General features: G+C 47.9%; 2 protein-coding genes across 2 annotated transcripts in view; both read right to left on the bottom strand.

The window, feature by feature from the left end:
- Positions 1–5,813, bottom strand: part of RBCK1 (RANBP2-type and C3HC4-type zinc finger containing 1) — a 36,859-nt gene extending 31,046 nt beyond the window's left edge. The window contains exon 1 of the mRNA XM_039364770.1: positions 5,630–5,813. The gene's annotated coding sequence lies outside the window, so the exon portion shown is untranslated. The remainder of the gene's footprint in view (positions 1–5,629) is intronic.
- A 5,108-nt stretch (positions 5,814–10,921) lies between these two features.
- On the bottom strand, positions 10,922–19,916 carry TRIB3 (tribbles pseudokinase 3). The gene is made up of 4 exons (XM_039364784.1): positions 19,719–19,916; positions 16,122–16,406; positions 14,231–14,523; positions 10,922–11,956 (listed from the first exon to the last, which is right to left on the bottom strand). Exons 2-4 carry the CDS (start codon positions 16,404–16,406, stop codon positions 11,458–11,460), a joined length of 1,077 nt encoding a protein of 358 aa, XP_039220718.1. The 5' UTR covers positions 19,719–19,916; the 3' UTR covers positions 10,922–11,457.
- Positions 19,917–27,983: the final 8,067 nt, after the last annotated feature.

Genomic DNA, 27,983 nt, shown 5'->3' with positions numbered 1-27,983 from the left:
CCCGTCTGCTGGGTGACTGTGACCGTCATAAATATGAATCAGTTGCCAAGCATCTGAATGTAAATCACAAGACCTTGAAGATGCTGCAACATTCCAGCTGATCGACACTTCTTCTGGGCTCAGCAGAAGCGTCAGGATCAGCGCCGAGCTCCAGCTGGAGCCTGGTGCTGGTCCTGGGGCTTCCGCTGAGCCCTGACAGCCCTGTAGCTCCAGCCATCTCTCGCTCAGGCTTGTGCGGTGCTGCCACCGGTTCAGCTCATTCCCCTCCCCTGCTACCACTTCTCTAGGATGGTCACGTACCACCTGCCAGGTGCCAATGTACCACAGGTGGTACCCGTACCACTGGTTGAAAAGCCCTGTTCTATTCTATTCTATCCTACTCTATTGTATTCTACATTCTATTTTTATTTTATAATCTATATTCCATATTCCATATTCTACTCTATTTTCTATTCTATTCTATTATTCTACTCTATCCTATCCTACATTCTATTCTATTCCATTCTATTATTTTGTTCTATTCTATTCTATATTTAACATTCTATTCTATTCTATATTTAACATTCTATTCTATTCTATATTTAATATTCTATTCTATTCTATTCTATTCTATTCTATTCTATTCTATTCTATTCTATTCTATTCTATTCCATTCCATTCCATTCCATTCTTCCATCCCAACCCACTTCACTTCCAATCCATTCTGTTTTGTCCTATTCCATTCCTTTCCATTTATTTATTTATAATCTGTCTTTATTATTTTTTACAAATGACGCAAAGTGTCGAACATATCCAACACAACTCCATCCTCCTATTTTCCCCGCAACACCAACCAACCTATTTTAGTGTGCCTGCACTTGGCAGATACCACTTCAGCATTCCCCAATCTTTCCCATTAATTTAGGACTACAACCACTCTTGGTTCCAACCAGAATAACTATTTAGGGGTTGTAGTGCCAATGGGGCACTATGCTGGGTTGTTGGGACGAATGGCTCGGTGAAAACATTTGTTCTGAGTTTTGGCAGAAACAAAGAGAGAGGCAGGTGTTATTGAAAAGTCTACAACAGGGGTCTTCAAACTTGGCCGTTTTGTGACTTGTGGACTTCAACTCCCAGAATTCCTCAGCCAGCGTGCCAAGTTTGAGAAACATGCTGCTTTAATGGTGGCTGGTTGTTTTTAATGAGTATAATTTTTTGAGCAAAAAAAGAAAATAATAAAAATGAAGGCAAATATATGTGTCCCAGGATAATGAAGCTCTAGAGCCACGGTTGTCTACCCCTGCCCAAATGCCTGAATTTTGATCACGTAACCGTGAGGAAAAATATTTCAATATTTAAACCAGGGGTCTTCAAACTTGACCCTTTTATGATTTGTGGACTTCAACTCCCAGAATTCCTCAGCCAGCATGGGGAAACTATGGCCCCCTCATGACTCATGGACTTCAACTCCCAGAATTCCTCAGCCAGCATGGGGGAACTATGGCCCCCTCATGACTTGTGGACTTCAACTCCCAGAATTCCTGAGCCGGCATGGGGGAACTATGGCCCCCTCATGACTTCTGGACTTCAACTCCCAGAATTCCTGAGCCAGCCATGCTGAGGGGAAAGGGAGGTTTCCAAGCTGAGCCATAATGGCTCAGGAATTCTGGGAGTTGAAGTCCACCAGTCATAAAAGAGCCAAGTTTGAAGACCCCTGGTTTAAATATTTAAATATTTTTTCCTCATGGTCACATGATCAAAATTGAGGCATTTGGGCAGGGGTAGACGACCTTGGCTCTTTTATGACTGGTGGACTTCAACTCCCAGAATTCCTCAGCCAGCATGGGGAAACTATGGCCCTCTCGTGACTCGTGGACTTCAACTCCCAGAATTCCTGAGCCAGCCATGCTGAGGGGACAGGGAGCGGTTTCCATGCTGAGCCGTGCTGGCTCAGGAATTCTGGGAGTTGAAGTCCATACGTCTTAAAGTTGCTGAGGTGGAGAAACAACGGACTAGGCCAGGAGTAGGCAACCTTGGCTCTTTTATGATTCATGGACTTCAACTCCCAGAATTCCTGATCTAGCCATGCTGAGGGGAAAGGGAGAGGTTTCCAAGCTGACCCATGCTGACTCAAGAATTCTGGGAGTTGAAGTCCACGAGTCATAAAAGAGCCAAGTTTGAAGACCCCTGCTCTAGAGTGAATTTGGGTCAGTCACCAGGACCAGAGAGTTACTCAGAAAAGAAAACATTGCCCAAACAGGCTGGATTATTCTCCAGACAACCAAAAAGACTGGGTTGTTTTTTTGTTGTTTTTTTTTTAGTTCTGGGTTTTATTGTCGTGAGCCACCGAGAATTGAATTGCGTTCTTAGGTTAGCAGTGAATGAGAGAATCAATCAAACAACCAGTTAGACAGAAAGAGAAAGAGAAACAGAGAGGGAGGGAAGGAAAGAGAGACAGAGAAAGAGATTTAGATTAGATTAGATTAACCTTTTTATTGTCCTTTTTTCCTGTGGGCACAACAGCACACATTAAAAATGAAATCTAGCTGCTTGCTCTCAAGTGTACACATACGTAACACACATTTAAAATATATTGTATACAATTTATATATAGACCTACACCCTTACATAAAAATAGAGACAAAGAAAAAGAAAGAAAGAAAGAAAGAAAGAGAGAGAGAGAAAGAAAGAAAGAAGGAAAGAGAGAAAGAGGAAGGAAGGAAGGAAGAAGGAAGAAAGAAGGAAGGAAAGAGAAAGAGGAAGGAAGGAAGGAGGGAGAAAGAGAGAAAGAGGAAGGAAGGAAGGAAGAGAAAGAAAGAAAGAAAGAAAGAAAGAAAGAAAGAAAGAAAGAAAGAAAGAAAGAAAGAAAGAAAGGAAAGATTTTTTTCCAAATAGAAGGATTAGAGGGGACAGGATAGCAATCTTCAATATTGGAGGGGCTCTTATAGAGAAGAAAGAATTGATTTATTCTCCAAATCATTTGAAGGCAGGACAAGAAGCAGCAATGGGTGGAAGCTGGACAGGAGATCCAGCCTGGAAATCAGGAGGAATTTCCTAACAGTGACAATAATTAATCGGTGGAACTGCTTGCCTCTGGAAGTTCTGGGTGCTCCATCACTGGAGGTTTTTAAAAAGAGACTGGACAGCCATTTGTCTAGGATAGAATAAAGTCTCCTGCCTGGGGCAAGACGTTGGACTAGAACAGTGTTTCCCAAACTTGACAATTTTAAGGCATGAGGACTTCAACTCCCAGAATTCCACAGCCAGCAACGCTGGCTGTGGAATTCTGGGAGTTGAAGTCCACATGCCTTAAAATTGTCAAGTTTGGGAAACACTGGACTAGAAGACCTCACAGCCCTAGGATTCTATGTTCAGTGTTAGGGAGGGAGGGAGGGAAGAAAGACTAGCAGTCTGCAACTTTGACAGCCCAGCCCCTTCCGGTCTTCCAAGTGGAATAAGGGGCATTTGAAAGGAAACACACACACCCAGTTTGAGTTCCCATCAACCTCACAGCTGGAGAGAAAAGCAACTCCCCCAGCCTCAAATCTTTAAAATCTGGTGAGGCAGATCAAGAGAGGGAAGGTAGGTGTGTTTTCCAACTCACAATCGAAAAGCAGCGGAGCCCACCCCCTCCTGCTTCCCCCAATGCCCCCTCACTGCTGGGCAGGTCATTCTGGGAGACGGGTTTAAGTCTGCTTTCCAAAGGACTTCCTACGTTCTCCTCCCACACCTACTGGTATGTACAGAGGTAGCCTGAGGGATAGGTTTGCAAGGATCCAGTGGACACGGCCTCCTGTCCACCCAACTCCCCTCTGGACCACCACCACCTCCTCCTCCTGCTCCTCCTCCACACACCCCACTCCCTTCCAACACTGATGGTGTTCCCTAGTTGGGTAATGAAAGGTCTGCAAGAAAACATCCAAGTCCAGAGAGCACCAAAGACCCCACAGTCCTCCTCCTCTCCACACATCCCACTCCCTTCTAACACTGATGGTGTTACCTAGTTGGGTGATGAAAGGTCTGCAAGAAAACATCCAAGTTCAGAGAGCACCAGGGACCCCACAGTCATCATCCTCCTCCTTCTCTTCCTCCTCCTCCTCCTCCACACACCCCACTCCCTTCTGACACTGATGGTGTTACCTAGTTGAGTAATGAAATGTCTACAAGAAAACATCCAAGTTCAAAGAGCACTAAGGACCCCACAGTCATCCTCCTCCTCCTCTCCACACACTCTTCTCCCTTCTAACACTGATGGTGTTACCTAGTTGGGTGATGAAAGGTCTGCAAGAAAATATCCAAGTGCAGAGAGAACCAAGGACCCCACAATCCTCCTCCTCCTCCTCCTCCTCATCTTCCAGCACAGATGATGCTGTCTAACTTGGGTCCAATCAAGCTCTGCTTGTAACCTGCCTTCAAGTCACCCTAAACTCTGAAAACTCAGCCAAAGAAACTAAATCAGGAATAAAAGCTGGGAATGATCCAGCAGCCACATGAAACTGTTGACGGAAGAAGCAGAAATCTCGTTTAATGCACATCGGACTACAAACGCCCAGTTGGCCAAAGTAAAAAATAATAAATCTAATAAAGAAATAAAGCTCCGCTCCTACCCCCAAATTTAAATTAGCACACATGCCCCCAGCACAACACAAAAGTCCCTCAGTGGAGCATTAAAATCTGCATCTATCCAGAGCCCAGAAAGTTTGCAAAGTCGGGGATTACATAACCCTATAGATGTCAAACTCTCTCCCAAATCAAGGCCACTAGGGGAGTCCCCAGGGTGGGGTGGGGACCTCCAGCGGTCCGAAGCCCCCTCCCACCATTTCAGCTGGGCAAATCCCACCCCTAAGGAGGAGGAGGAGGAGGAGGAGGAACAGGCTCCCCTAAAACGGGACCTGCCTCTGCTTTCCCCTGGTGGCGGAAATTGAAAAGGTGAAAAATGAAAAGGCGGGAACTTCATGAGGACCAAAGACTTGAAAGCAACAAATCAAACTGTAGGTAGGGAGAGGGGTGTGCAGCTGATGGGGTTAAGCCCTTGGGGGGGGGTAACGGGGTTGTAGAGTTGGTCCCCGGGTAAGGGGGTGGGGGAGAGGGTGGAAGGACCCTTCCTGTAGAGTCGAAGGTCATCAGCCCCCCCACGCCCCAGCTGTTCTCTTACATGCAAGCAGCGAATCCTCGGAGGAGAAGCCCTAGAAGAGGGTGTAGCCCCCCTGTCTGCCTGGGAAGTGGGGTGAGGAGGGGGGGTGTTCGTGCAATGGAGGTAGTAGCACCGTCCGCCCCCTTGCAAGGCACACAAACACACACACACACACACACCCGCTTCCAGGTTGCAACCCAGCGCCCTGGGACTGATTGCAAGAAGCGCGCGGGACCGGCCAGCCAAACCCCGTTTGGAGAGTGGGAGGGGGGGGGGGAGAGAGACTAGAAGAGACATTTCTTGTGGGGGGGGGTAGCAAAGATCCAGCCCACCCACCCCCAACCCCTCCCCACCCCACCCCGGGGCGGCCTGGGCCTCCGGCCCCGCCGTGCCACTTGCAAGCGCCGCGGGGAGAAATGCACGCTCCGGGACGGGACGCCAGACCCTTTTCCCGCGCGGGGAGGGGGAAGATTGCAAGGGAGGGAGAGCGGTGTGGGGGGGTCCCGCAATACTGACCGCCAACCCCGGGCAGGGAAGCGCCTCCACCGCCGCCACCAGGAAAGCGAAACCAAAAAGCGGCAGAGAGAAGGAGGAGGAGCAGCAGCAGCGCCGAGCACGCGGCTTCCGCTTCGGAGCCCGGGCAGAGGGAATCCCCGTGACGTCACGGCGGCCGGGTCTTCTCCCGTGGACCCCGCGTGGCCGACCCCCCGCAAGCAGCCCGGAGCGACGCCCTTCTTCGGCCGCGTCGCCGGAAGCCAAGCCGAGCCGAGCCTGGAAACATTACCGTTGCTTTTCCGGAATGCTTTCCCACCCCCACCTCCGGGATCACCTGGTGGTCCCCCGTCCAGTCCAGACTTTTCAGGGTTGTCCTATGGGCGGGGGGGCCTCCACTTTGGGGGGAGGGCAGCTGCCACTTTTCAGCCTGAAAGGAGCCAACTGGGAAGAGAGGCAGGTGGTCCTCAAGTGAAGGCCACGATTTCCGCCCCAAATTTGGGTTGCTAAGAAAGGCAGCTGTTAAGTGAGTTTTGCCCCATTTGAGGACCTTGTGGGCACAGTTGTTAAGTGAATCACAGGGGATCTCTGTGACATCACAAGACCGCCCTTCTTGGCTGCCTCGGCCCAGCCAGCGACAACCCCAGAAGCAAAGCCCAGCCAGATCCGGGCTGATTGTTTTTCTCTGCTTTGATATCACCTGGTGGTTCCCCATCCAGTCCTATCCTGCTGCTCTTTTCCAGGTTGTCCTGCAGGCAAGGTGGGGGGGCTGGACTTTGGGGGAGGGGCAACTGCCCCTTTTCAGCCAGTTTGGGGAAAATTAGGAAGAGATACAGGCAGTCTTCAGCTTACGACCGAAATTGGGCCCCCAAAATTCCGTTGCTAAGCAAGGCAGTCGTTAAGTGAGTTTTGCTCCATTTTACAATCTTTTTGCCACAGTTGTTAAGTGAATTGCTGCAGTCATGAAGTTAGTAACAACTTCACGACTGCAGTGAAGTGGTTGTTAAGCAGAATCTGGTTTCCCCCTTGACTTGGCTTGTTAGATGGTCTCAAAAGAGGATCACATGACCCCGGGGGGTTGCAACAGTCATAAGTACATGCCAGTTGCTAAGCTCCCGAATTTCGATCACGTGACCGTAGGGAAGTTGCAACCATCGTAAGTGAGAAACATGATCATAAGTCACTTTTTTTCAATGCCATTGTAAGTTTGAACGACAAGACAATTGGCCGGCCGACGCCAATGGATTCTTGGTAGGGTATTAAAAAACTAGAAAAGAACAGTTAAAAACCTGAAATGAGACGGGCAGCCCAGACTAATAAAGCCCGGACTTTATTCTACTGATAAAAAATCCATTATATTTTCCCTTTTGTAAAAGTCACATATTTTACAACATACTCTATAGCAGGGGTTCTCAACCTTGGCAACTTTAAGACTTGTGGACTTCAACTCCCAGAATTCCTCAGCCAGCATGGCTGCTGAAGAATTCTGGGAGTTGCAGTCCACAAGTCGTAAAAGGGCCAAGTTTGAAGGCCCCTGCAATAGAGCAATGTGTAGACTACAACTCCCAGAATTCTCCAGCAGCCATACATTTTAAAGTTACCAAGGTTGAGAACCAGTGATAGAGAATATAACTCTTCCTTTTAAAGAGTATTTTTAAAAGATATTTGAAAACACTGTTTAACATTTGATATACGCTATGTTTAATATGTCCAGAAATCTTAAAAGTTGCCAAGTTTGAAAAATATTGACTCTACTCGTACCTTAGGAAAACTGCAGGAACAGGATCTAGGCAAAAATCTTTTATTCCAACTTCTCTGGTAGTTAAAATTGCAAAAAAAAAAAAAAAAAGAAATTGTTACAAACGCCAGTCAACTCATCTTTTATTTTCCAAAAGGCAGAAAAACCAGCAAATTCGGTATTAAAAAAGCAAGTGAGAATGAGTTCACACAGCAGACTAAACCTGGGTTCATCCAATACAGGAGTGCTGTTCACACAATGTACAACCCCCAAGGAAATAAATAAATAATCTGGCACAAAGTGATAAGAGTCACACACTGGGTGCACACAAGAGATCTCGCCCTGTGCACACCCATAAATAATTCACCCCAATTTCAGGCCTGTTTTTGGGTGCGGAATGAAGGTTGCACACTTGCATGAAAGTTAATTACGGGATTAACCCATTTATTGTTTTTATGCTGCCTTCATTATTTTGACAAATAACTCAAGGGGGCAAACACATATAATATTCCTTCCATTTTCTCCACAACAACCCTGTGAGGTGGCTGGGCTGACAGAGAGGGACTGGCCCAAAGTCACCCAACTGGCTTTTGGGCCTAAGGCGGGACTAGAACTCACCACCTCCTGGTGATTGGCCCAAAGTCACCCCGCTGGCTTTTGGGCCTAAGGCGGGACTAGAACTCACCACCTCCTGGTGATTGGCCCAAAGTCACCCCGCTGGCTTTTGGGCCTAAGGCGGGACTAGAACTCACCACCTCCTGGTGATTGGCCCAAAGTCACCCCGCTGGCTTTTGGGCCTAAGGCGGGACTAGAACTCACCACCTCCTGGTGATTGGCCCAAAGTCACCCCGCTGGCTTTTGGGCCTAAGGCGGGACTAGAACTCACCACCTCCTGGTGATTGGCCCAAAGTCACCCCGCTGGCTTTTGGGCCTAAGGCGGGACTAGAACTCACCACCTCCTGGTGGATGCTGTGACAGTTGAGAGATGACCGGTTGTAAGTCAGTTTTTTTTTTCATTTAGAACAGTCACTAAAGGAGTAGTTGTATGTGGAGGACTACTTGTATTCTGGGAGTTGAAGTCCACATAACCTCGTTGCTAAGGTTGAGAAACACATCTCTAATAAGGAACAGATCTATACAGGTAGTCCTCAACGTACGATCACAATTGAGCCCAAATTTTATGTTGCTAAGTGGGACACTCACTAAAATGAATTGTTGTAAGTTTGCTTTGGCCAAACTGACCCTCCCAAAAGGAAACCGAGTCCCGAAGATCGCTTGTCCACTTACTCCAAAGGTCTTCAAATTTGGCCCTTTTATGACTTGTGGACTTCAATTCCCAGAATTCCTCAGCCAGGAATTCTGGGAGTTGAAGTCCACAAGTCCTAAAAGGGCCAGGTTTGAAGACCCCTGACTTACTCACACAAATACACAGAGGAACCAGAAAGCAGCTTGGAAGATAAGGGAAGAAGTCCGTTCCCAAGGAATTCTGGGAGAGGTAGTTTTGTAGGCACACTGGAAAGTCAGCTGGTTCTTGGGGGAGGAGAGAATAGATCTCCCTCTCCTCCAGTTACTGTGTCTCACATGGAGCTGCTTAAGGCATCCTCTCTAGGGGGCACCCCATCAATCCATTCTTCTCTGGGAGAAGATGCCCCATCATGGATTGCAAGACTTGGTAGATCTTGCATGCAGAGCTAGCATCTTGCAAGTAGAGCTAGCATGCCATGGGTTGGGTTGGGTTGGGTTGGGTTGGGTTGGGAAGATGGTCCTGGGTACCCATGACCAAACCAGCTCCATTCTTGGCACTAATGGACAAACCAAGTCCTTCAGGGTTGGGGAAGTGGAGGAGGAGCTCAGACGCAACCATATCTTGTTCAGTTGAGTGATCAAATGCCTTCCTTTGGTGTCTACGCTTCAACCCATCTATGATCTACTATGGCCCTCTTCCTAGAACATCTGAATTTCCCGAGTCGGAGAAAGAAACTTGAGGGAGGGAAGTATCCATAACTGTTATGGGAAGGATCGCAAGATCAGGAGAAAGGACCAGATCTTGGTGACCTCAAATCTTGGCTTGGTCTTCAAACGTGACCAAGAACTATGGACTCAAATGACAAGGATCTTCTTTTTCCATCTTCAAAACCACCCATCTTCACAGATGTGTGGTGAAAATCAACACACATACCCACATCTACTTTCCCTGATGGCTATACTTTACTCCAAGCAAGATCTACCACAGCTCTTTTTCCACAACATTACAAATTCTGGAGTTGGGGAAAGAAACTTGAGGCAACGAGGTATCCAGATTTATTATGGGGAGGATCCTGAGGTCAGGAGGAAGGATCAGATCTTGGTGACCTCAAATGTTGGCTTGGTCTTCAAACCCAACCAAGACACAAGAACCTTCTTTTCCCAACCCGTCTTCACAGGTCTGTAATTCAAATACACACACACACACACACAATTAATGCAATCCTGAGTGGAGCAGAGGTGGAAAAACCATCTCAAGCCAAGTGAGCAAGCTTAGAAAACATGGCGGCCAACGTGTCTTCTAAAGTCACACAGCCCTCAATGTAATGGACCACATTTTTGAATCAAGGAAGATGGAGAATGCCCCAAACACCCCACATCTGTCAAGTATAGTTGTGAAACAAATTTGGGTAGGAATAGAAATGTCGTTGTTACACAGTGACAACGAAGATAAGTCTATTCTAAATAGGGCATCAAAAAAGAAAAAGAAGGATGGAATGGACCTTGGTGATCCAGTGTTTTCAACCTCGGCCACTTTAAGACGGGTGGACTTCAATTCCCAGAATTCCCCAGCCAGCATTGCTGGCTGGGGAATTCTGGGAGTTGAAGTCCACTCGTCTTAAAGTGGCCAACGTTGAAAAGCATTGATTAAGATTCTAGTTTAAGGCTTGCAGGATGCAAGCAATTTAAGGCTATCCCATTTTGGGGAGGGGGGTGTCAGAAAAAAACAGGAAAAGCCAACCCAAGAATTCCCCCTCCTTTGGCCTCTTCCATCTCAGAAAGCATCAGTCCCATCTCAACCGTTTCTTTGGCACCGGACAGGGAAAGTCATCCCACGCTTTGCAGAAATGTCCATCACTCAACGTCGCCGGGGAGAGCGTCCTTTCCATCCATTCCTTCCTCTGAAACTGTGGACCATGAAATCCAGCCCCAGCGTGCAGAAAAAGCATCTTTTTTCTGGGATCCTTGGCGCTCGTTGAGCTTGGATGCTTTTCCCGCAGACGTCTCGTTACCCAGCTAGGTAATATCATCAGTGCTGGAAGGGAGAGCTGTTTGCATAGACGAGGAGGGTTGAGGAGGTAGAAAAGGAGGAGGAGGAGGAGGAGGAGAACTGTGGGGTCCTGGGTGCTCTCTGAGCTTTCTTGTTTCTTTGCAGACCTTTCATGACCCAACTAGGGAACACCATCAGTGCTAGAAAGGAGTGAGATGTGTGGAGAGGAGGAGGAGGAGGAGGAGGAGGAGGAGGAGGAGGAGGAGGAGGAGGAGGAGGAGGAGGAAAGAATATTTGTACCTCAAGATGAGATAAGGGTCCTTGGTGCTCTCTGAGCTTGGTAGTGTTTTTGTAGACGTTTTATTATCAAACTAGGTAATATTACCAGTGCTAAAAGGGAGGGAAGATTGCAGAGTGGAGAGGAGGAGGAGGAAGAGGAAGAAGAAGAGGAGGAGGAGGAGAACGATGACTGCAGGGTCCTTTGTTCCCTCTGAGTTTAGCTGCCTCCTTCCAGACATCTCATTACCAAACTAGGTAACATCATCAATGCTAGATTTCTTTCTCCCATCAACCATTCCAGCAGGTTCCAGAGTCCTTGTCCAAATCAACACACATCCCAAATTAAAGGTGCAAAACATCCCTCTTTTAAGAGCTTGCTGGTGCTTAACAAAACCCCCTTAAGGTTTCTTTGGCATGGGCGAGAACGCGAAGGGCAAAGAGAGGGCGAAGCCCTTCTCTCCCCAGGTTTCGGGACGAAGTGACCCCCCTGCCCTAGGGGAGGGCAAAGGGGAATGGCGCTTCGTCCCCCAAAAGGCACTTCCAGGGCAGCTGAGATATGGCATCCACGTCGTACGCTTTTTCTCCTCTTCCTTCTTCCCCTCAAGGCCACTTCATCTGTCCCTCTTCTCGCAATTTATCCGCATCCTTTCTGCACCTCCCCATTTCGGGAACCACTTGATCCGGTCCCTGCCCTCCAGCGGGGCTGACCCCCAACGCCTTGGGGACGGGGTTCGAAGTCAGCCAAGGATGGAGCAGGATCCCGCTGGCGGTCAGCCTTTCAGCCGGATCCCTTCGCAAGAGGCACCGGATAAGGCACTGGGCCTTAGGCGAGAGATCGTCCGGGACTCTAAAGCGTCCACGGCAGATCTTGCCAAACAATGAAATGGGCTTGGTGTCTTGGAAGGGGTAGCAGCCCACCAGCAAAGTGTAGAGGACCACCCCCAGGCTCCAGATATCCGCGGCCTTTCCAGAATAGGATCCCTTGAAGCTCAGGATTTCGGGACCCACGTAAGCGGGACAGCCGTGCTTGTCCACTAAGGCGTCGTCGGGACCTAGAAGGACCTGGGCATCTTCCAGGTTCTCCAGCAGCAACTTGGACCTGGAAAAAAACAAAGGTACAAGTACAGATTAGGCGAAACTTGGCTCCAAAGCAGTAACTCTGAGAAGGACCTTGGAGTCCTAGTTGACGATCGCTTAAACGTGAGCCAGCAATGTGCAGCAGCAGCCAAAAAAGCTAATACAATTCTTGGTTGTATAAACAGAGGCATAGAATCAAAATAACATGAAGTATTAGTAATGCTTTGCAAACTTCCAACAGTTACTAAATGAACTATTTGTAAGTCAAGGATCACCTGTATTGGGTTTTAGTTTCATATGACATCTAGCTCTGTCACAAGGCTGTTCATTTATTTCAGTTATGTACACGATTTAGATAACTTCCCATCTCACATTTATAAATTTATCAATCTAATAAAACACATGTATCGTTCGTGACGATAAGATTCCTTTTTCATCAATGCAACATCTGGATTTTCCACTGCAGTGGAATCCAACACAAAGTCCTTTTTTAAAAAAAAATCCAGCTGTTTATTTGTGATTACAGGTTGTCCTTGACTTACAACCACAATTGGAACCCTAGCTTCCGTCACTAAGTGCTGCGGTTGCCAAGGGACTCGTGTCCAATTTTTGCTACAGTCATTAAGCGAATCAACCTGCCACCGAGTTTGTTTGTCAAAAATCATAAGGACTTCCCAAGTCATAACTCTGAATTGTTGCTAAGTAAGGACTACTTCTATATTAAATTTAGATCCGTTGCGTCAACTGAATTAAGAGGTCATCCTTCAAATGACACCGTGGGCTTCTGGACTTCATGATCCAAGTGATATAACGTGGAGCCCATGATGTTAAAACCATGTCACTTGCCTCCTGAGGTCAGAATTTGAATTTTATTATTTGCTAGTATAGAGGAATGAGGTAAGTTAAATGGCCTCATCCAGATGGTTAGTTTAAGTTTAAGTTTATGTTGAAGGTTTAGGTTTAGGTTTGGTTTAGATTTTGGTTTGGTTTAGTTTAGTATTTTATTCATTTAAAAAAATTGTTCCATTTATTTATTTATTTATAAATTTTATTCCTTTTATTTATTATAAAATTTATTCCAGTTATTTATTTACTTATTTATAAAATGTATTTGTTATTCATTTATTATAGAATTTTATTCCTGTTATTTATTTATCTATAAAATTTATTCCGGTTATTTCTTTACTTATTTGTAAACTTTATTTATTTATTTTAGTTATTATAAAATTTTTATTCCTGTTATTTATTTATTTATAGAATGTAGTCCAGTTATTTATTTACTTACTTATAAAATTTGATATTTATTATAAAATTTTATTCCTGTTATTTATTTATAAAATTTATTCCAGTTATTTATTTTCTTACTTATTTATAAAAATTATTTATTATAAAATTTATTCCTGTTATTTATAAAATTTATTCCAGTTATTTATTTTACTTATAAAAATTATTTTTATTTATTATAAAATTTATTCCTGTTATTTATTTATAAAATTTATTCCAGTTATTTATTTACTTACTTATTTATAAAATTTATTTGTTATTTATTATAAAATTTAATCCTGTTATTTATTTATAAAATTTATTCCAGTTATTTATTTATTTACTTATTTATAAAAATTATTTATTTATTATAAAATTTATTCCTGTTATTTATTTATAAAATTTATTCCAGTTATTTATTTATTTACTTCCATTTATAAAATTTATTTGTTATTTATTATAAAATTTATTCCTGTTACTTATTTATAAAATTTATTCCAGTTATTTATTTATAAAATTTATTCCAGTTATTCCGGGGAGATGCTGGAATAAAAAAATAAGATATATTAATGTTAGGATATTGAATTTAGTAGCTGGAACAGTAAAGTGTACAATGGGCCAGAGCACACAGCTGTAGTTGATTGGTTGGAGAATGTCGTGCATGAACCAATTTGCACTGTGATTGGTTACTAGGTGTAAAGGGGGCGTTTCCCTTTTTTCCCGTTTTCCTCCTGTGTGCTCTGTATGCGGTTTAGATTTACCTCATGATGTTCCTGACTCTGTTTGCTGAAAATATAAATGTAAAATAGATATATTTATATAAAACTACAAATTCGTGTCAGCTTCTCTGACTTCATTTGGACACCGGCTGTGCAATTCCCTCACAATTAGACTGAAATCTGCTAAATGGGAGGTGTGATAATTGGACACCTCACCGCGATTATATTTAATTTTAATAACGTCTGAATGCAAATGAACTGAAATTGAGGGTTTTTCTGCCCTGGGAAAATCAGCTGCTTTTTTCGATTCTCACCGTTCCCGATCCGCGAAGACAAACTTCCTCAGTTTGATGTCCCGAAGGACGATGCCGTGCTGGTGGCAGTGGGCGACGGCTTCGGCCATTTGTCGGAAAAGGGCGACGGCCTCCGATTCCGGCACACGCTTACGCCGCCTCACCAGGTCATGCATGTTGTCCTTCCCAGGCTCAAAAAAGACATAAACGTTCTGATCCCCCACAATGACCTCGGCCACCCGGGCAATGTTGGGGTGCGAGGGGAGAGCAGCATATGGCGCCATCACCTCCGGGTAGCTCTTTGCCGGATAAACCTGAAAGGAAAGAGAAAGACGTGAGGAAAAAAAGAAGAGCAAGCTGCAGAATTATCTTGAGGTAAGATGAGCGGCCTATACATCTGAGAGAGGGAGGGAGAGGGAGAGAGAGAGAGAGAGAGAGAGAGATAATAGAGGGGTATGTAGATATAGACAGACAGAGATAGATAATGATAGATGATAGAGGAGGGTAGATAGAGATGATAGATGATAGAGGTAGGTACGGCGAGAGAGAAAGATGATAGACAGAGGGGGTGCATAGATAAATAGATAGATAGATAGATAGATAGATAGATAGATAGATAGATAGACAGACAGACAGACAGATTATAGAGATATGAGAGACAGATGGATGATAGATAGATAGATAGATAGATAGATAGATAGATAGATAGATAGATAGATAGATAGACAGACAGACAGACAGACACAGACAGATAGATAGATAGATAGATAATGATAGAGAGGGAGTAGATAGAGATGATAGATAATAAACAGGTACATAGAGATGATAGAGGATAGATAGACAGACAGATAATGATAGATGATAGAGATGGAGTAGATAGAGATGATAGAGGGGGTACATAGAGAGAGTAGATAGATAGATAAATAGACAGATAATATAGATGAGAGATGAGAGATAGATTAGATAGACAGATAGACAGACAGATAGACAGACAGACAGATAGATAATGATAGAGAGGGAGTAGATAGATGATAAACGGGTACATAGAGATGATAGAGGGGGATAGATAGACAGACAGACAATGATAGATGATAGAGAGGGAGTAGATAGAGAAGATAGATGATAGACGGGTGTATAGAGATGATAGAGAGACGGGCACATAGAGATGATAGAGGGGGATAGATAGATAGATAGATAGATAGATAGATAGATAGATAGATAGATAGATAGATAGATAATAGACAGACAGACAGACCTAGTTTTCTCTATGTGACCATCGGCTCATCTGTGCAAGGATGTTGTTCCCCATTTGTCACATTCAACAGCTGCCTTGTGAGTTATTGATAGGTCACTGTTTCTGACAGTGCCTCCTGTATGCTATGCCTTTCCTTATTGTACTCCTCAGCTTATGACTATTCATCTAACGACCATTCAACGTTATGACGGCGCTAAAAAAAGTGACTTGGGATCGGTCCTCCTCACACCTGTAACCATTGGTTTAGCGGCCATTCAAAGTTATGACAGCACTGAAAAAAAGTGATGTAGGACCAGTCCTTACACTTACGAACATGTGTTTAGCGACCCTTTAGAAGTTACTCTAGCGCTGGAAAAAGCAACTTATGATTGGTCCAAGGTTATTGGCTGGGGAATTCTGGGAGTTGAAATCCACTCATTTTAACATGGCCGAGGTTGAGAAAAGCTATTTAATCTGCAAGTAACTAAACCTTACACATTCATTCTCTTCCTGGGTCTGTTTATGGTTCCTGGGGGGATTCTGGGAATTGAAGTCCGCACAAAGGGCCAAGCTTGAGAGTCTAGACCAGCCTGGCTGAGGAATTCTGGGAGTTGAAGTCCACAAGTCATAAAAGGGCCAAGTTTGAAGACCCCTGGCTCTAGACCAATCATCTCATACCTTGCAGGTCAGCTCTGCCTCGGTGTGTCTGTCCACAGCCCTGTAGGTGCATCCACCTTCTGTCGGCTCCAGAAGGATGTAGTGGCCAATCTGAGTGATGATCAAATCCTTTCCTGCGGCAGGAGGGCACTGAGGCAGGGGCTGGAGGCAGGGTGATGGCCCTGGCAGCCTGTCCAGACGCGGGTGCTTGGATGCCGGGCTGCCCTCTTTGGACCCTTTCTCACAGCACAGTCTCCTTTTAGGCACGTGGGCCTCTGCGCCAGGCTTTGGCATCCACTGGCTCATCTGGAACAAAGCACAGGGGAGTGGAAAGGGTTAAGGCATTTTAGGTCAGAAATTCTGGCAAGGATCCAGTTCCCTTTCCTAGTTCTGTGTCTGGTCCTTAGATTGTAATTGGAACTGGGTTGTTTTCTTGCAGACGTTTCATGACCCAACTAGGTTACAACATCAGTGCAGGAGGGACTGGGGTTTGCAGAGAGGAGGAGGAGGAGCACTGTGGGGTCCTTGGGGCTCTCTGAGCTTGTTTGTTTTCTTGCAGACGTTTCATGACCCAACTAGGTTACAACATCAGTGCTAGAAGAGAGTGGGGATGCGGAGATGAGGAGGAAGAGGAATGGAGGTGGAAGAGAATTGTGGGATCCTTGGTGGTCTCTGAGCTTTTTGTTTTCTTACAGACATTTCATGACCCAGCTAGGGAACATCATCAGTACTAGAAGGGAATGGGAATTGCAGGGAGGAGGAGGAGGAGGAGGAGGAGGAGGAGGAGGAGGAGGAGGAGGAGGATTAGGAGGAAGAGAAGGAGGAAGAGGAGGAGGAGGAATGGAGGTGGAAAAGAATTGGTGGTCTCTGAGCTTTTTGTTTTCTTACAGACATTTCATGACCCAACTAGGGAACATCATCAATGCTAGAAGGGAATGGGAATTGCAGAGAGGAGGAGGAGGAGGAGGAGGAGGAAGAGAAGGAAGAGAAGGAGGAAGAGGAGGAGGAATGGAGGTAGAAAAGAATTGTGGGATCCTTGGTGGTCTCTGAGCTTTTTGTTTTCTTACAGACATTTCATGACCCAACTAGGGAACATCATCAGTGCTGGAAGGGAATGGGAATTGCAGAGAGGAGGAGGAGGGGGGGAGGAGGGGCCTGTGTCCAGAGTCATGCAATATCTGGGAAGTTTCTGCAACGGGGCTGTCAGCATCGCAGCCACAGTGGCTGATGTAAAGACAGAGCAAGTTGCTCCTTGCATTGACTCTGGAGACTGGGCAGCTCGCTTGCCTCCTATCCCAATCTGGATTTCCCGAACAATAGCTGCATTCTTTCTAACTTAACAAGGGAAAACGCTCTGCAGAGCACGCTTAAAAAATGCCGCTTTCCCCCTTTTGGTACAATATCCTCTGCCCCCCCCCCATTGGTGGAGGGTGAAGTATAGGTGTGTGAACAGCGTAATAGAACAACAGACTTGGAAGGGACCTTGGAGGTCTTCTAGTCCAACCCCCTGCTCAAGCAGGAAAACCCTCTACTATCATTTCAGACAATCTCTTCTTCAAACCCTCCCGTGTTGGAGCATCCACAACTTCTGGAAGCAAGCAGTTCCACTGATTAATTGTTTCCAACTGTCAGAAAATTTCGTCATAGTTCCAAGTTGCTTCTCTCCTTGATTGGTTTCCATCCGTTGCTTCTTGTCCTGCCTTCATTACCCAAACTAGGTAACATCACCAGCGCTAGTCCTAGCTAGTTTGTTTCTTAACTTGGGTACCGAAACATCTGCAAGAAAACAATCCACTCAGAGAGTGCGAAGGATGCCACTGAGGCCAACTCAGGTGTCTCATTATCCTTCCACGCACGCAGGTGAGTGAGTCATCCAGGACGTGTTGCAAGAGGCTGGCAAGGCACCTTATCTTTGCTCACCCCTGGCATGTTCCTTCTGTATCGTTCCAATTTTAGCATATGTGCTGCCGAAGCGAGCACGCATGTTCCTTCTCACCCCCCCCCAGGCGAGATCGCCAACAAAAAAAACCCCCAGCATTGGCACACAACACTGCCCCCCTGCCTTATTTTTCTGCAGAACTCCCTGCACATCAGCAGTGACTAACCTAAATAAGTCCTCGATTTACAACAGTTCGTTTAGTGACTTTTTGAAAATACAACGGTACTGGGGATAAAAAAAAAAACTTCGTATGACCGTTTCCCACACTTGTGACCACTGCAGCACCCCCATGATCAGCATCCCCACGATAAATACGAGACGGCTGGACTTTGATCAGCTTGGCAACCGTCTAATATTTATGACGGTCGCAGTGTCCTGGGATTCCCGTGATCCGCTTTTGCGACGTTCCAACAAGCAAATGGTATAGGGTTTCCTGCCTGAGCAGGGGGTTGGACTAGATAACCTCCAAGATCCCTTCCAACTTTATTATTACTATTATTATTATTATTGATCATCGCACAGTCAGCCAGATGTTCAGACTGGATTTGACATTTTGTCTACCTATCAAGTCCTTACCAAGGACCTGGGGTAGGCAGCATTATTATTATTATTATTATTATTATTATTCACGGGGGAAGCCAGATTCACTTAACAACTGTGTTGCTAACTTGACATCGGCCGGGATCGACTTAACCACCAGGTTGCAAAGTGGGCCAAAACAACTGTCTCGCTTAGCGACATAAATTTTGGAGCTCAGCCGTGCTTGTAAGTCAAGAATGACCTGGAATGGCCTTATCAGCTAATTGTTTTATGGGGCTTATTTCAAGGATGCAGAACTGGTTGGATCCTTGTCTAGAGTGCCCCGCAAAATGCCAGATCCCGGCTTGGCCTGGCCTTTGCCCCCCCCCCCCCGCCCTTCCCATGTGCATACCAGGATGACTCGCCCCGTCCCGTCAAGTCAGCCTCGCCATTCACGAGCCACTCATGGATGATACGGCGCGTTACTAAGCGATACGCCGGGGCTGAATAAGCAGCTCCGAATTCTCCCGTCCCCGCTGAACCGTTTGTGCCAGGAGGTGGCTTCACCCCTTTTCCCCTATCATGCCAACCTCCCGGACCCCCAAAAGCAGGCTGGCTGGGGTGTTATGGGGCCTGTAGTTCCTCCCCCCTCCCCCATCTCGATTTGAAAATGGCACCTGTGGCGCCTCTACATGGGGAAACTCTCGGAGGGGAGGAAGAATGCAAGGGTGGGTTTTGGCCCCTCTCTGAAACCAAACCCCCTCCCCTTCTCCTCCATTTCCCCCTCCCGTTAGCATCTCTAGCCCACCCACCCCCCAAACCTCAACCTGCAATTCTGTGGCCCCCGAGAAAAAAGGCCCTAGAGATGGAGCCTTGACAATGCTTTGAGGTGGTGGGGAAAGGCGGCTCCACGAACAGGGGACCTCTGAGCATGGGCAGAGGGCAGCCCCTTGGGCTCCAGGGGGCGGGGGCGGGGGTCTCCGGGGATAAAGGTCCGGCAGAGGAAGAATTGGGAGGGAACCCCCCCCTCCTCCGCCGTTACTTGCAGGTGGGCAACGCATTGTCCTCGCCCCCTGCCCCCCCACGCGACTTCAGCCCCCTCCCCCGCCAGTCCAGGACCCCCCCCCGCCTGCTTTTCCCCTCGCCTGCCCCCCCCGTACCTTCGTCCGGAGCCCTGAAAGGGGTGGGGGGCTTCTGTGCCTTCCTGACTCCGGGAAAGACCCCTCGCTGGGGGGGGGAAGCGGGGAAGGGGGGGGCAACCGGCCCCGATGCGGCAGCGCCGTTCAACGGCGGCGCGGCGCCATCCTCGCAGCTGCGACCAACCCCGCGAGCGGCTTTGTCTGAGCCCCGCCGCCGCTTCTGCCCCAGCCGCGGGGATGATGTAACCCCGGCCGCGGTGGAGCGGGTGGGTGGGCGCCTTGCAGCGCCGCCCGCCTCCGTCTCCGCCTCCGGCTCCTCCTCGCCGCTCGGCCGGCTGATGCGGCCGGCGGCGCGGATTGCAGCAGGAGCCGTCGCCGCCGCCGGCTCCGCCCCGCCGATTGCAGCCCGATTGCGCCAGTGGCCGCGCGGCGGGGCTTGCGGGCGGGGGCCGCTTGGCAAAGGGGAGCCCCACCTCCCATCATCCCCAGGCGGCAGGGCTGGCGTGGGATGGGAGTTGGGGGTCTGGCGCTCGGGAGGGGGGGCCTGCTGCGATGGGGCTTGGAGTCCGACGCCCTTGGCGATTGGGGCCTGTTTGCAATGGGCTTTGTAGTCCGACGCCCCTGGCGACTGGAAGATGCTGCGATGGGACTTGGAGTCCGACGCCCCCGGCGATTGGGGGCTGCTCCGATGGGACTTGGAGTCCGACGCCCCCGGCGATTGGGGGCTGCTCCGATGGAACTTGGAGTCCGACGCCCCCGGCGATTGGGGGCTGCTCCGATGGGACTTGGAGTCCGACGCCGCCGGCGATTGAGGGCTGCTCCGTTGGGACTTGGAGTCCGACGCCCCCGGAGATTGGGGGCTGCTGAAAGCAGGTGCAGGGCTTCGGGGGGGGCTGCGGGACGCCCCCCGACCCGCTTCTTTAGAAGGGCAGGAAGCATTAGGGGAGGGGGGCTTTACGGACCCCCTGCACCGAAGCCCCGCATCTGCTTGCAGCAGCCTCAGATCGCGAGGGGGTCGGACTCCCAAGTCCCATCCCAGGCCAGCCGCCTGGGGATAATGGGAGATGTGGCTCTCCACCTGGAGAGCGCCAGGTTGGGAAAGGCTGCGCTGCAATCGCAAAACCGTGAATTGCAAAGGCGGCGGCGGGGGGGGGGCAGCTTGGCTCGGAAAGGATGGCTGGTGGGCGAAGAAAAAAAAAGATCTCTGCACATGCTCAGAGGCCAGGGCTAGACTTGCAAAGGAGAGATCCGGGAGGCAAACTACTGGTTAAAATCGGGCGAAGCTTGGCTTTGCATAGGGAGGGGGGGCGGACAAGCGAAAGTGAAAGCCTCGGGGGGATGACGCAACCACGAAAAGTATTGCAGTGTTCCACTGTGTTGGAATCAAAGGCACCTGATTGAATTCGGTTTGCGTATATATCGGGTACGCAACCTTGGCTCTTTTATGACTGGTGGACTTTAACTCCCAGAATGACTCAGCTTGGAAACCTCTCTCTTTCCCCTCAGCGTGGCTGGCTCAGGAATTCTGGGAGTTGAAGTCCACACGTCTTAAAGTTGCTGAGGTGGAGAAACAATGAACTAGGCCAGGCCCTTTTATGACTCGTGGACTTCAACTCCTGGAATGCCTGAGCCAGCATGGGGGAAATATAGCCCCCTCATGACTCTTGGACTTCAACTCCTAGAATTCCTGAGCCAGCATGGCTCTGCTTGGAAACCTCTCCCTTTCCCCTCAGTGTGCCTGGCTCAGGAATTCTGGGAGTTGAAGTCCACGAGTCATAAAAGAGCCAAGGTTGCCCGAGTTTCTTGTGTGTGAGTTGAGCTGCCATAAATTTGTGTGTCTGTGTGTGTATGTGTGTGTGTGTGTGAGAAAGAGAGAGAGAGGGAGAGATAATTATATAGATAAATCAGTTTCTCAAAACAGACAGACACAGAGATATTATTAGAAATGGATAGATCGATGGATAATAGATGGGCGGATGATATAGAGATGATAGATAACATTTTTAAATAATAGAATGTGTTTACACATGAATACATATATGTATGTTATTCTGTCCTGAAGGTCATTAAGTGGAGACCAATCTTCAGTTAGGACTGAGCTTATAAGACCCAAGCAAGAAATATCATAAAGTCCTAAAACAGCAGGATTGGAAAGCACTTTAAAGATCATGTAGTCCAGCCCTGTGCCTAAGAATGCAGAAAAAGGAAGCCTCCACCAAAGCTGGCTGGAGCATTCTGGGAGTTGAAGTTCGTGCATATTCAAGTGGCCAAAGTCGAGATACATTGTTTTAAGTTTTGCAGGATCCAATCCCAGGTGGTCACCGGGATCAAAGTTATGTCTTAGCTACAGTTTGGTCTAATCTATTTCACATGCGCGTGCACACACACACACACACACACACACACACACACAAATGATCTTCCTCAAGGGTCTCTAGTGTTCTGGGGACTGGACATGCAATTTCTGGAAGCAAGCAGTTCCACTGGTTAATTGTCCTCACTGTCAGGAATTTTCTCCTTACTTCCAGGTTGCTTCTCTCCTTGATTAGTTTCCAAACATGGTTTCTTGTCCTGCCTTCAGAGGCTTTGGAGAATAGCTTGACTCCCTCTTCTTTGGGGGCAGCCCCTGAGATACTGGAAGGCTGCTATCCTGGCCCCCCCTCGACCTTCTCTTCATTAAACGAGACACACCCAATTTCAGCAACCGTTCTTTATATGTTTTGTCCTCCGATCCCCTGATCATCTTTGTGGCTCTTCTCTGTCCTCTTTCCAGAGTCTCAACATCTTTTTTATATTGTGGCGACCCAAACTGGATGCAATGTATGTGCATTGGGTGTGCAAGTGCTGGGATTTAGTCACTGCCTGGGGCTTTGTGACACACACACACACACACACGTACCCTTGCTATCAACTCCAGCCACTTATCGACGCTGCCTTTCCAGCAGTTCTACTGGCCATCAAAAAGCAGATTCCCTCTTTGTTTCTTGGGGACCAAGAAGCCTTTAAGAGACGCATTTCCGTCCAGATTTAGCCAACGGACACAGCCTCAAGCTACTCTGCTGACCTCGGACTGTGGTAAAAGCAGAAATCTTGCGCAGCTTTTCAGGAAATGTCGGTCAGCCGAAATGGGAAACGGATGAGCATCCTGTGATAGCTGGGGCCGGGCGGCAGTCCTGCTGCAGTTGGGATTGCAAGTGAATTTCCTGGGCTGGATCCCAGTCCTGTGATCTCTGCTTGCCAAATGCAATAAAAGGTAGTCCTCGACTTACGAACACAGCTGAGCCCACCATTTCTGTCCTTAAACAAGGCAATTCAGTGAATTTGGCCCCCATTTTACGCCCTTCCTTGCCACCATTGGGAAGTGAATCACTGCAGTGAAGTTAGCAACACAGCAGCCATTAAGTGAATCTGGCTTCCCCATGGACTTTAATGATAATAATAATAAAGTTGGAAGGGACCTTGGAGGTCATCTAGTCCAGGGGTAAGCAATCCAAAACACTCAAAGAGCCACTTGGACCCGTTTCCCACCAAAAACAAAACACCGGGAGCCGCAAAACCCTTTTGATATCTAAAATGAAGATAACACTGCATATATCCTTTTTTACCTTTATTATAGGTGTGTGTGTGTTTGTGTGTGTGTGTATATATGTGTGTGTGTGTGTGTATGTATATATATATATATGTATGTAGGTCTTTGGTTGTTCGGGTTTTCTCCCACGTAAAATTGGAAGTGTCTTGGCGACGTTTCGACGAAGTCCCATTCGTCATCTTCAGGCTGGTGCTTTCAGCTTCGTGCCTCGAGCAGCAATGTGTGGTCTTAGCTGTTTCTTCCTTTTAACTGCCAGTGGGGTTATGAACTGATTGGGTGGGAGCTTGGCTGTGTTCTGATTGGGTGGAGGTGTGTTCTGATTGGTTAGGGGCGTGGCTGTGCTCTGATTGGCTGGGGGGGTTGGCTGTGCTCTGATTGGCTGGGGGGTTGGCTGTGCTCTGATTGGCTGGGGGAGTGTTCTGTTTGGTTGTGCTCAGGTTAGTCTGAGTTGCAGAGGGATTCAAGATTTTGGGCTGCCCTGCCATTCCTTGGCTTCGTGTTCGTGGTCGTGTTTCCTCTTCATGGAGGGTGTCAGTTTGCTTCATGTATGGATTGGGGGAGTTTAAAGTGGCTAATGATGCAGCTGTGGTCTGGCTTCTGGTTTGTGGTCGTGCCTCATAGTCAGTGTGGCTTTGGGTTTGTTTTTTGCGTGGATGTTTGGTGGTGAGCTCCTGTGTGGTTTTTGTGAGTGTGGGTCTGGTATCATTTTTTTGTGTTAGGGAGTCGTTTGTCAATGAGGGCGGGTTTCCAAATGGCTGGTAGGCGGGAGGTATCATCTCGCTTGTTCATGCTGTGTGGGCGTTTTTCTATCTAGATTGCTTCTCTGATTATTCTGTTATTAAAATGTTCACTTTTGGCAATGGTTCTGGTATTTTTAAAGTCAATTTCATGTCCTGTAGCTTTAAGGTGTTGGACCAGGGAAGATGTTGGTTCCTCTTTTTTGATTGAGTTCTTATGTTCTTCAATGCGTGCACTTATCCAGACCACAGCTGCATCATTAGCCACTTTAACCCCCCCCAATCCATACATGAAGCAAACTGACACCCTCCATGAAGAGGAAGCACGACCACGAACGCGAAGCCAAGGAATGGCAGGGCAGCCCAAAATCTTGAATCCCTCTGCAACTCAGACTAACCTGAGCACAACCAAACAGAACACTCCCCCAGCCAATCAGAGCACAGCCAACTCCCCAGCCAATCAGAGCACAGCCAACCCCCCAGCCAATCAGAGCACAGCCACGCCCCTAACCAATCAGAACACACCTCCACCCAATCAGAACACAGCCAAGCTCCCACCCAATCAGTTCATACCCCCACTGGCAGTTAAAAGGAAGAAACAGCTAAGACCACACATTGCTGCTCGAGGTACGAAGCTGAAAGCACCAGCCTGAAGATGACGAATGGGACTTCGTCGAAACGTCGCCAAGACACTTCCAATTTTACGTGGGAGAAAACCCGAACAACCAAAGACCTACATACAAATACCCGCGAAAACCTCAGAAAACAAATATATATGTATACATACACATACATACATACATACACACACACACACACACACACACACACAGAGGTAAAAAAAGGATATACGCAGTGTTATCTTCATTTTAGATGTCAAAAGGGTCTCTCTCTGTCTGTCTGTCTCTCTCCCTCCCTCTCTATCTGCCCTTGGTCTGCCACTCCTCTTCCCCCACTCTTTCTTTCTCTCTCTCTTTTTCCTCTCTGCTCTTTCCCTCCCTTCCTCTCTCTCTCGCTCTCTCCCCCCCCTATCTGCTGCTCACCTGGCAAGCTTCAAGCTGTTGTCCAACAAGCTCAGGAGTAGGCAACCTCGTCTCTTTTATGACTCATGGACTTCAACTCCCAGAATTCCTGAGTCAGCCTAGCTGGGGTAGCTAGCTCTCTCCTGCCCTTCCTGCTTCCTGCTGAGACGCAGCAAAGGGAGGAGCTCCGCCCAGTAAGCTTTTCAGCTCCTCGGAGAACACTGTGAGTGCACTCTCTTTTACACACACACACACACACACACACACACACACACAAAACACACACACACACAGAGAGAGAGAAGCAGGGAAGTGCAATTGCCTCTCTCTGTCTCTGTCTCTCTCTGCAAAGGCAGAGGAGGCTGGGAGCCACAGGGGAAGGCTCAAAGAGCCGCATGCGGCTCCAGAGCCGCAGGTTGCCGACCTGTGATCTAGTCCAATCCACTGCTCAGGCAGGAAACCCTATTTACCATTTCGGACAAATGTCTGTCCAGTCTCTTCTTAAAAACTTCCAGTTTTGGAGCATTCACCACTTCTGGAGGCAGGTTGTTCCACTGGTTAATTGTTCTGACTGTCGGGAAGTTTCTCCTTAGTTCCAGGTTGCTTCTCTCCTTGATGAGTTTCCACCCGTTGCTTCTTGTCCTGCCTTCTGGCGCTTTGGAGAACAGAACAGAATAAGAAGGGACCTTAGAGGTCATCTAGTCCAACCCCCTGCTCAGGCAGGAAACCCTATACCCTTTCAGCCACATGGCTGTCCAGTCTCTTCTTAAAAACGTCCAGGGTTGGAGCATTCACCGCTTCTGGAGGCAGGTCGTTCCACTGGTTAATTTTTCTAACTGTCAGGAAGTTTCTCCTTTGTTCTAGGTTGCTTGTCTGAAGGTTGCAAAAGGGGGATCACGTGACCCCAGGACACTGCGACCGTCATAATTATGAGTCAGTTCCTGAGGGTCCAGATTTTGAGCACGTGACCGTAAGCAGGCTGCAACGGTTGTGTGAAAAATGATCATAAGTCACTTTTTTCCCCCCAGTGCTGTTTAACTTTGGTCACTGAATGATTTTAAGTGAAGGACTATCTTTACAGGACCAAGCTCCTGTGCTTTTGATGAGCCGGACAGTAGAAAGAAAGCCAGGAAACTTTTGGGTGGCCATCAGATTGCCGGGACTCTGGCAGTGGGTCTCTTTTAGCAAGGGGTCTGCCTTGCTAACACTGGTCAGTCCTAGAAGAGATCAACCCCGACTGCTCTTTAGAAGGCCAGATGCTGAAGTGGAAACTCAAGTCCTTTGGCCACCTAGTGAGAAGGAAAGACTCCCTGGAGAAGAGCCCGATGCTGGGGAAGATGGAGGGCAAGAGAAGAAGGGGACGACAGAGAAGGAGGGGGCTGGATGGAGTCACGGAAGCAGGAGTTGTGACCTTCAATGGACTCCAGAAGATGGTAGAGGACGGGAAGGCCTGGAGGAACATTGTCCATGGAGTCGCGATGGGCTAGACACAACTTCGCAACGAACAACAACAAAAGTAGCTGGGGGGACTGCAGCCAAGAAATTAAAAGACGCTTGCTCCTGGGGAGGAAAGCTATGGCAAATCCAGACAGCATACTAAAAAGCAGAGACATCACCCTGCCAACAAAAGTGCGTATAGTCCAGGCCATGGTTTTCCCAGTTGCAATGTATGGCTGTGAAAGTTGGACCATAAGAAAGGCCGAGCGCCAAAGAATGGAGGCCTTTGAACACTGGTGCTGGAGAAGACTCCTGCAAGTCCCCTGGACTGCAAGGCGATCCAACCGGTCAGTCCTGGAGGAGATCAACCCCGACTGCTCTTTAGAAGGCCAGATGCTGAAGTGGAAACTCAAGTCCTTTGGCCACCTAGTGAGAAGGAAAGACTCCCTGGAGAAGAGCCCGATGCTGGGGAAGATGGAGGGCAAGAGAAGAAGGGGACGACAGAGAAGGAGGGGGCTGGATGGAGTCACGGAAGCAGGAGTTGTGACCTTCAATGGACTCCAGAAGATGGTAGAGGACGGGAAGGCCTGGAGGAACATTGTCCATGGAGTCGCGATGGGCTAGACACAACTTCGCAACGAACAACAACAAAAGTAGCTGGGGGGACTGCAGCCAAGAAATTAAAAGACGCTTGCTCCTGGGGAGGAAAGCTATGGCAAATCCAGACAGCATACTAAAAAGCAGAGACATCACCCTGCCAACAAAAGTGCGTATAGTCCAGGCCATGGTTTTCCCAGTTGCAATGTGTGGATGCGAAAGTTGGACCATAAGAAAGGCCGAGCGCCAAAGAATGGAGGCCTTTGAACTCTAGTGCTGGAGAAGACTCCTGAGAGTCCCCTGGACTGCAAGGCGATCCAACCGGTCAGTCCTAGAGGAGATCAACCCCGACTGCTCTTTAGAAGGCCAGATCCTGAAGTGGAAACTCAAGTCCTTTGGCCACCTAATGAGAAGGAAGGACTCCCTGGAGAAGAGCCTGATGCTGGGAAAGATGGAGGGCAAGAGAAGAAGGGGACGACAGAGAAGGAGGTGGCTGGATGGAGTCCCTGAAGCAGGAGGCGTGAGCTTCAATGGACTCTAGAAGATGGTAGAGGACAGGAAGGCCTGGAGGAATGTGGTCCATAGGGTCGCGATGGGTCGGACACAACTTTGCAACTAACAACAACAAAGACTGTGAACCTTGCACTAGCGTGGAGAAGATACACAGCCCTCATTTCCTTGACTCCTACTGTCTGTGTGGGAAGCTGGCAGAGGACACAGAATCAGTCAGATTTACTTTTGGTCATTCAGATCAGCCTACCTCAAAGGGTTGTTGTGGGAATAACAGGAAGGGACAGCCAGACACACTCCTGACTGCCTGGAATTCTGAGAAACGCAAGATAATATTTTTAAAAAGTGTGTCTCCCCCCCCCCCTCCAAGCCACGATTAATCCAAGCAAATGCA

This window comes from Crotalus tigris, unplaced genomic scaffold (genome assembly GCF_016545835.1).
Source record: "Crotalus tigris isolate CLP2741 ecotype Arizona unplaced genomic scaffold, ASM1654583v1 scf7180000019844.519500, whole genome shotgun sequence".
Lineage (NCBI taxonomy): Eukaryota > Metazoa > Chordata > Lepidosauria > Squamata > Viperidae > Crotalus > Crotalus tigris.
This window is presented reverse-complemented; position numbering and strand designations above follow the sequence as displayed.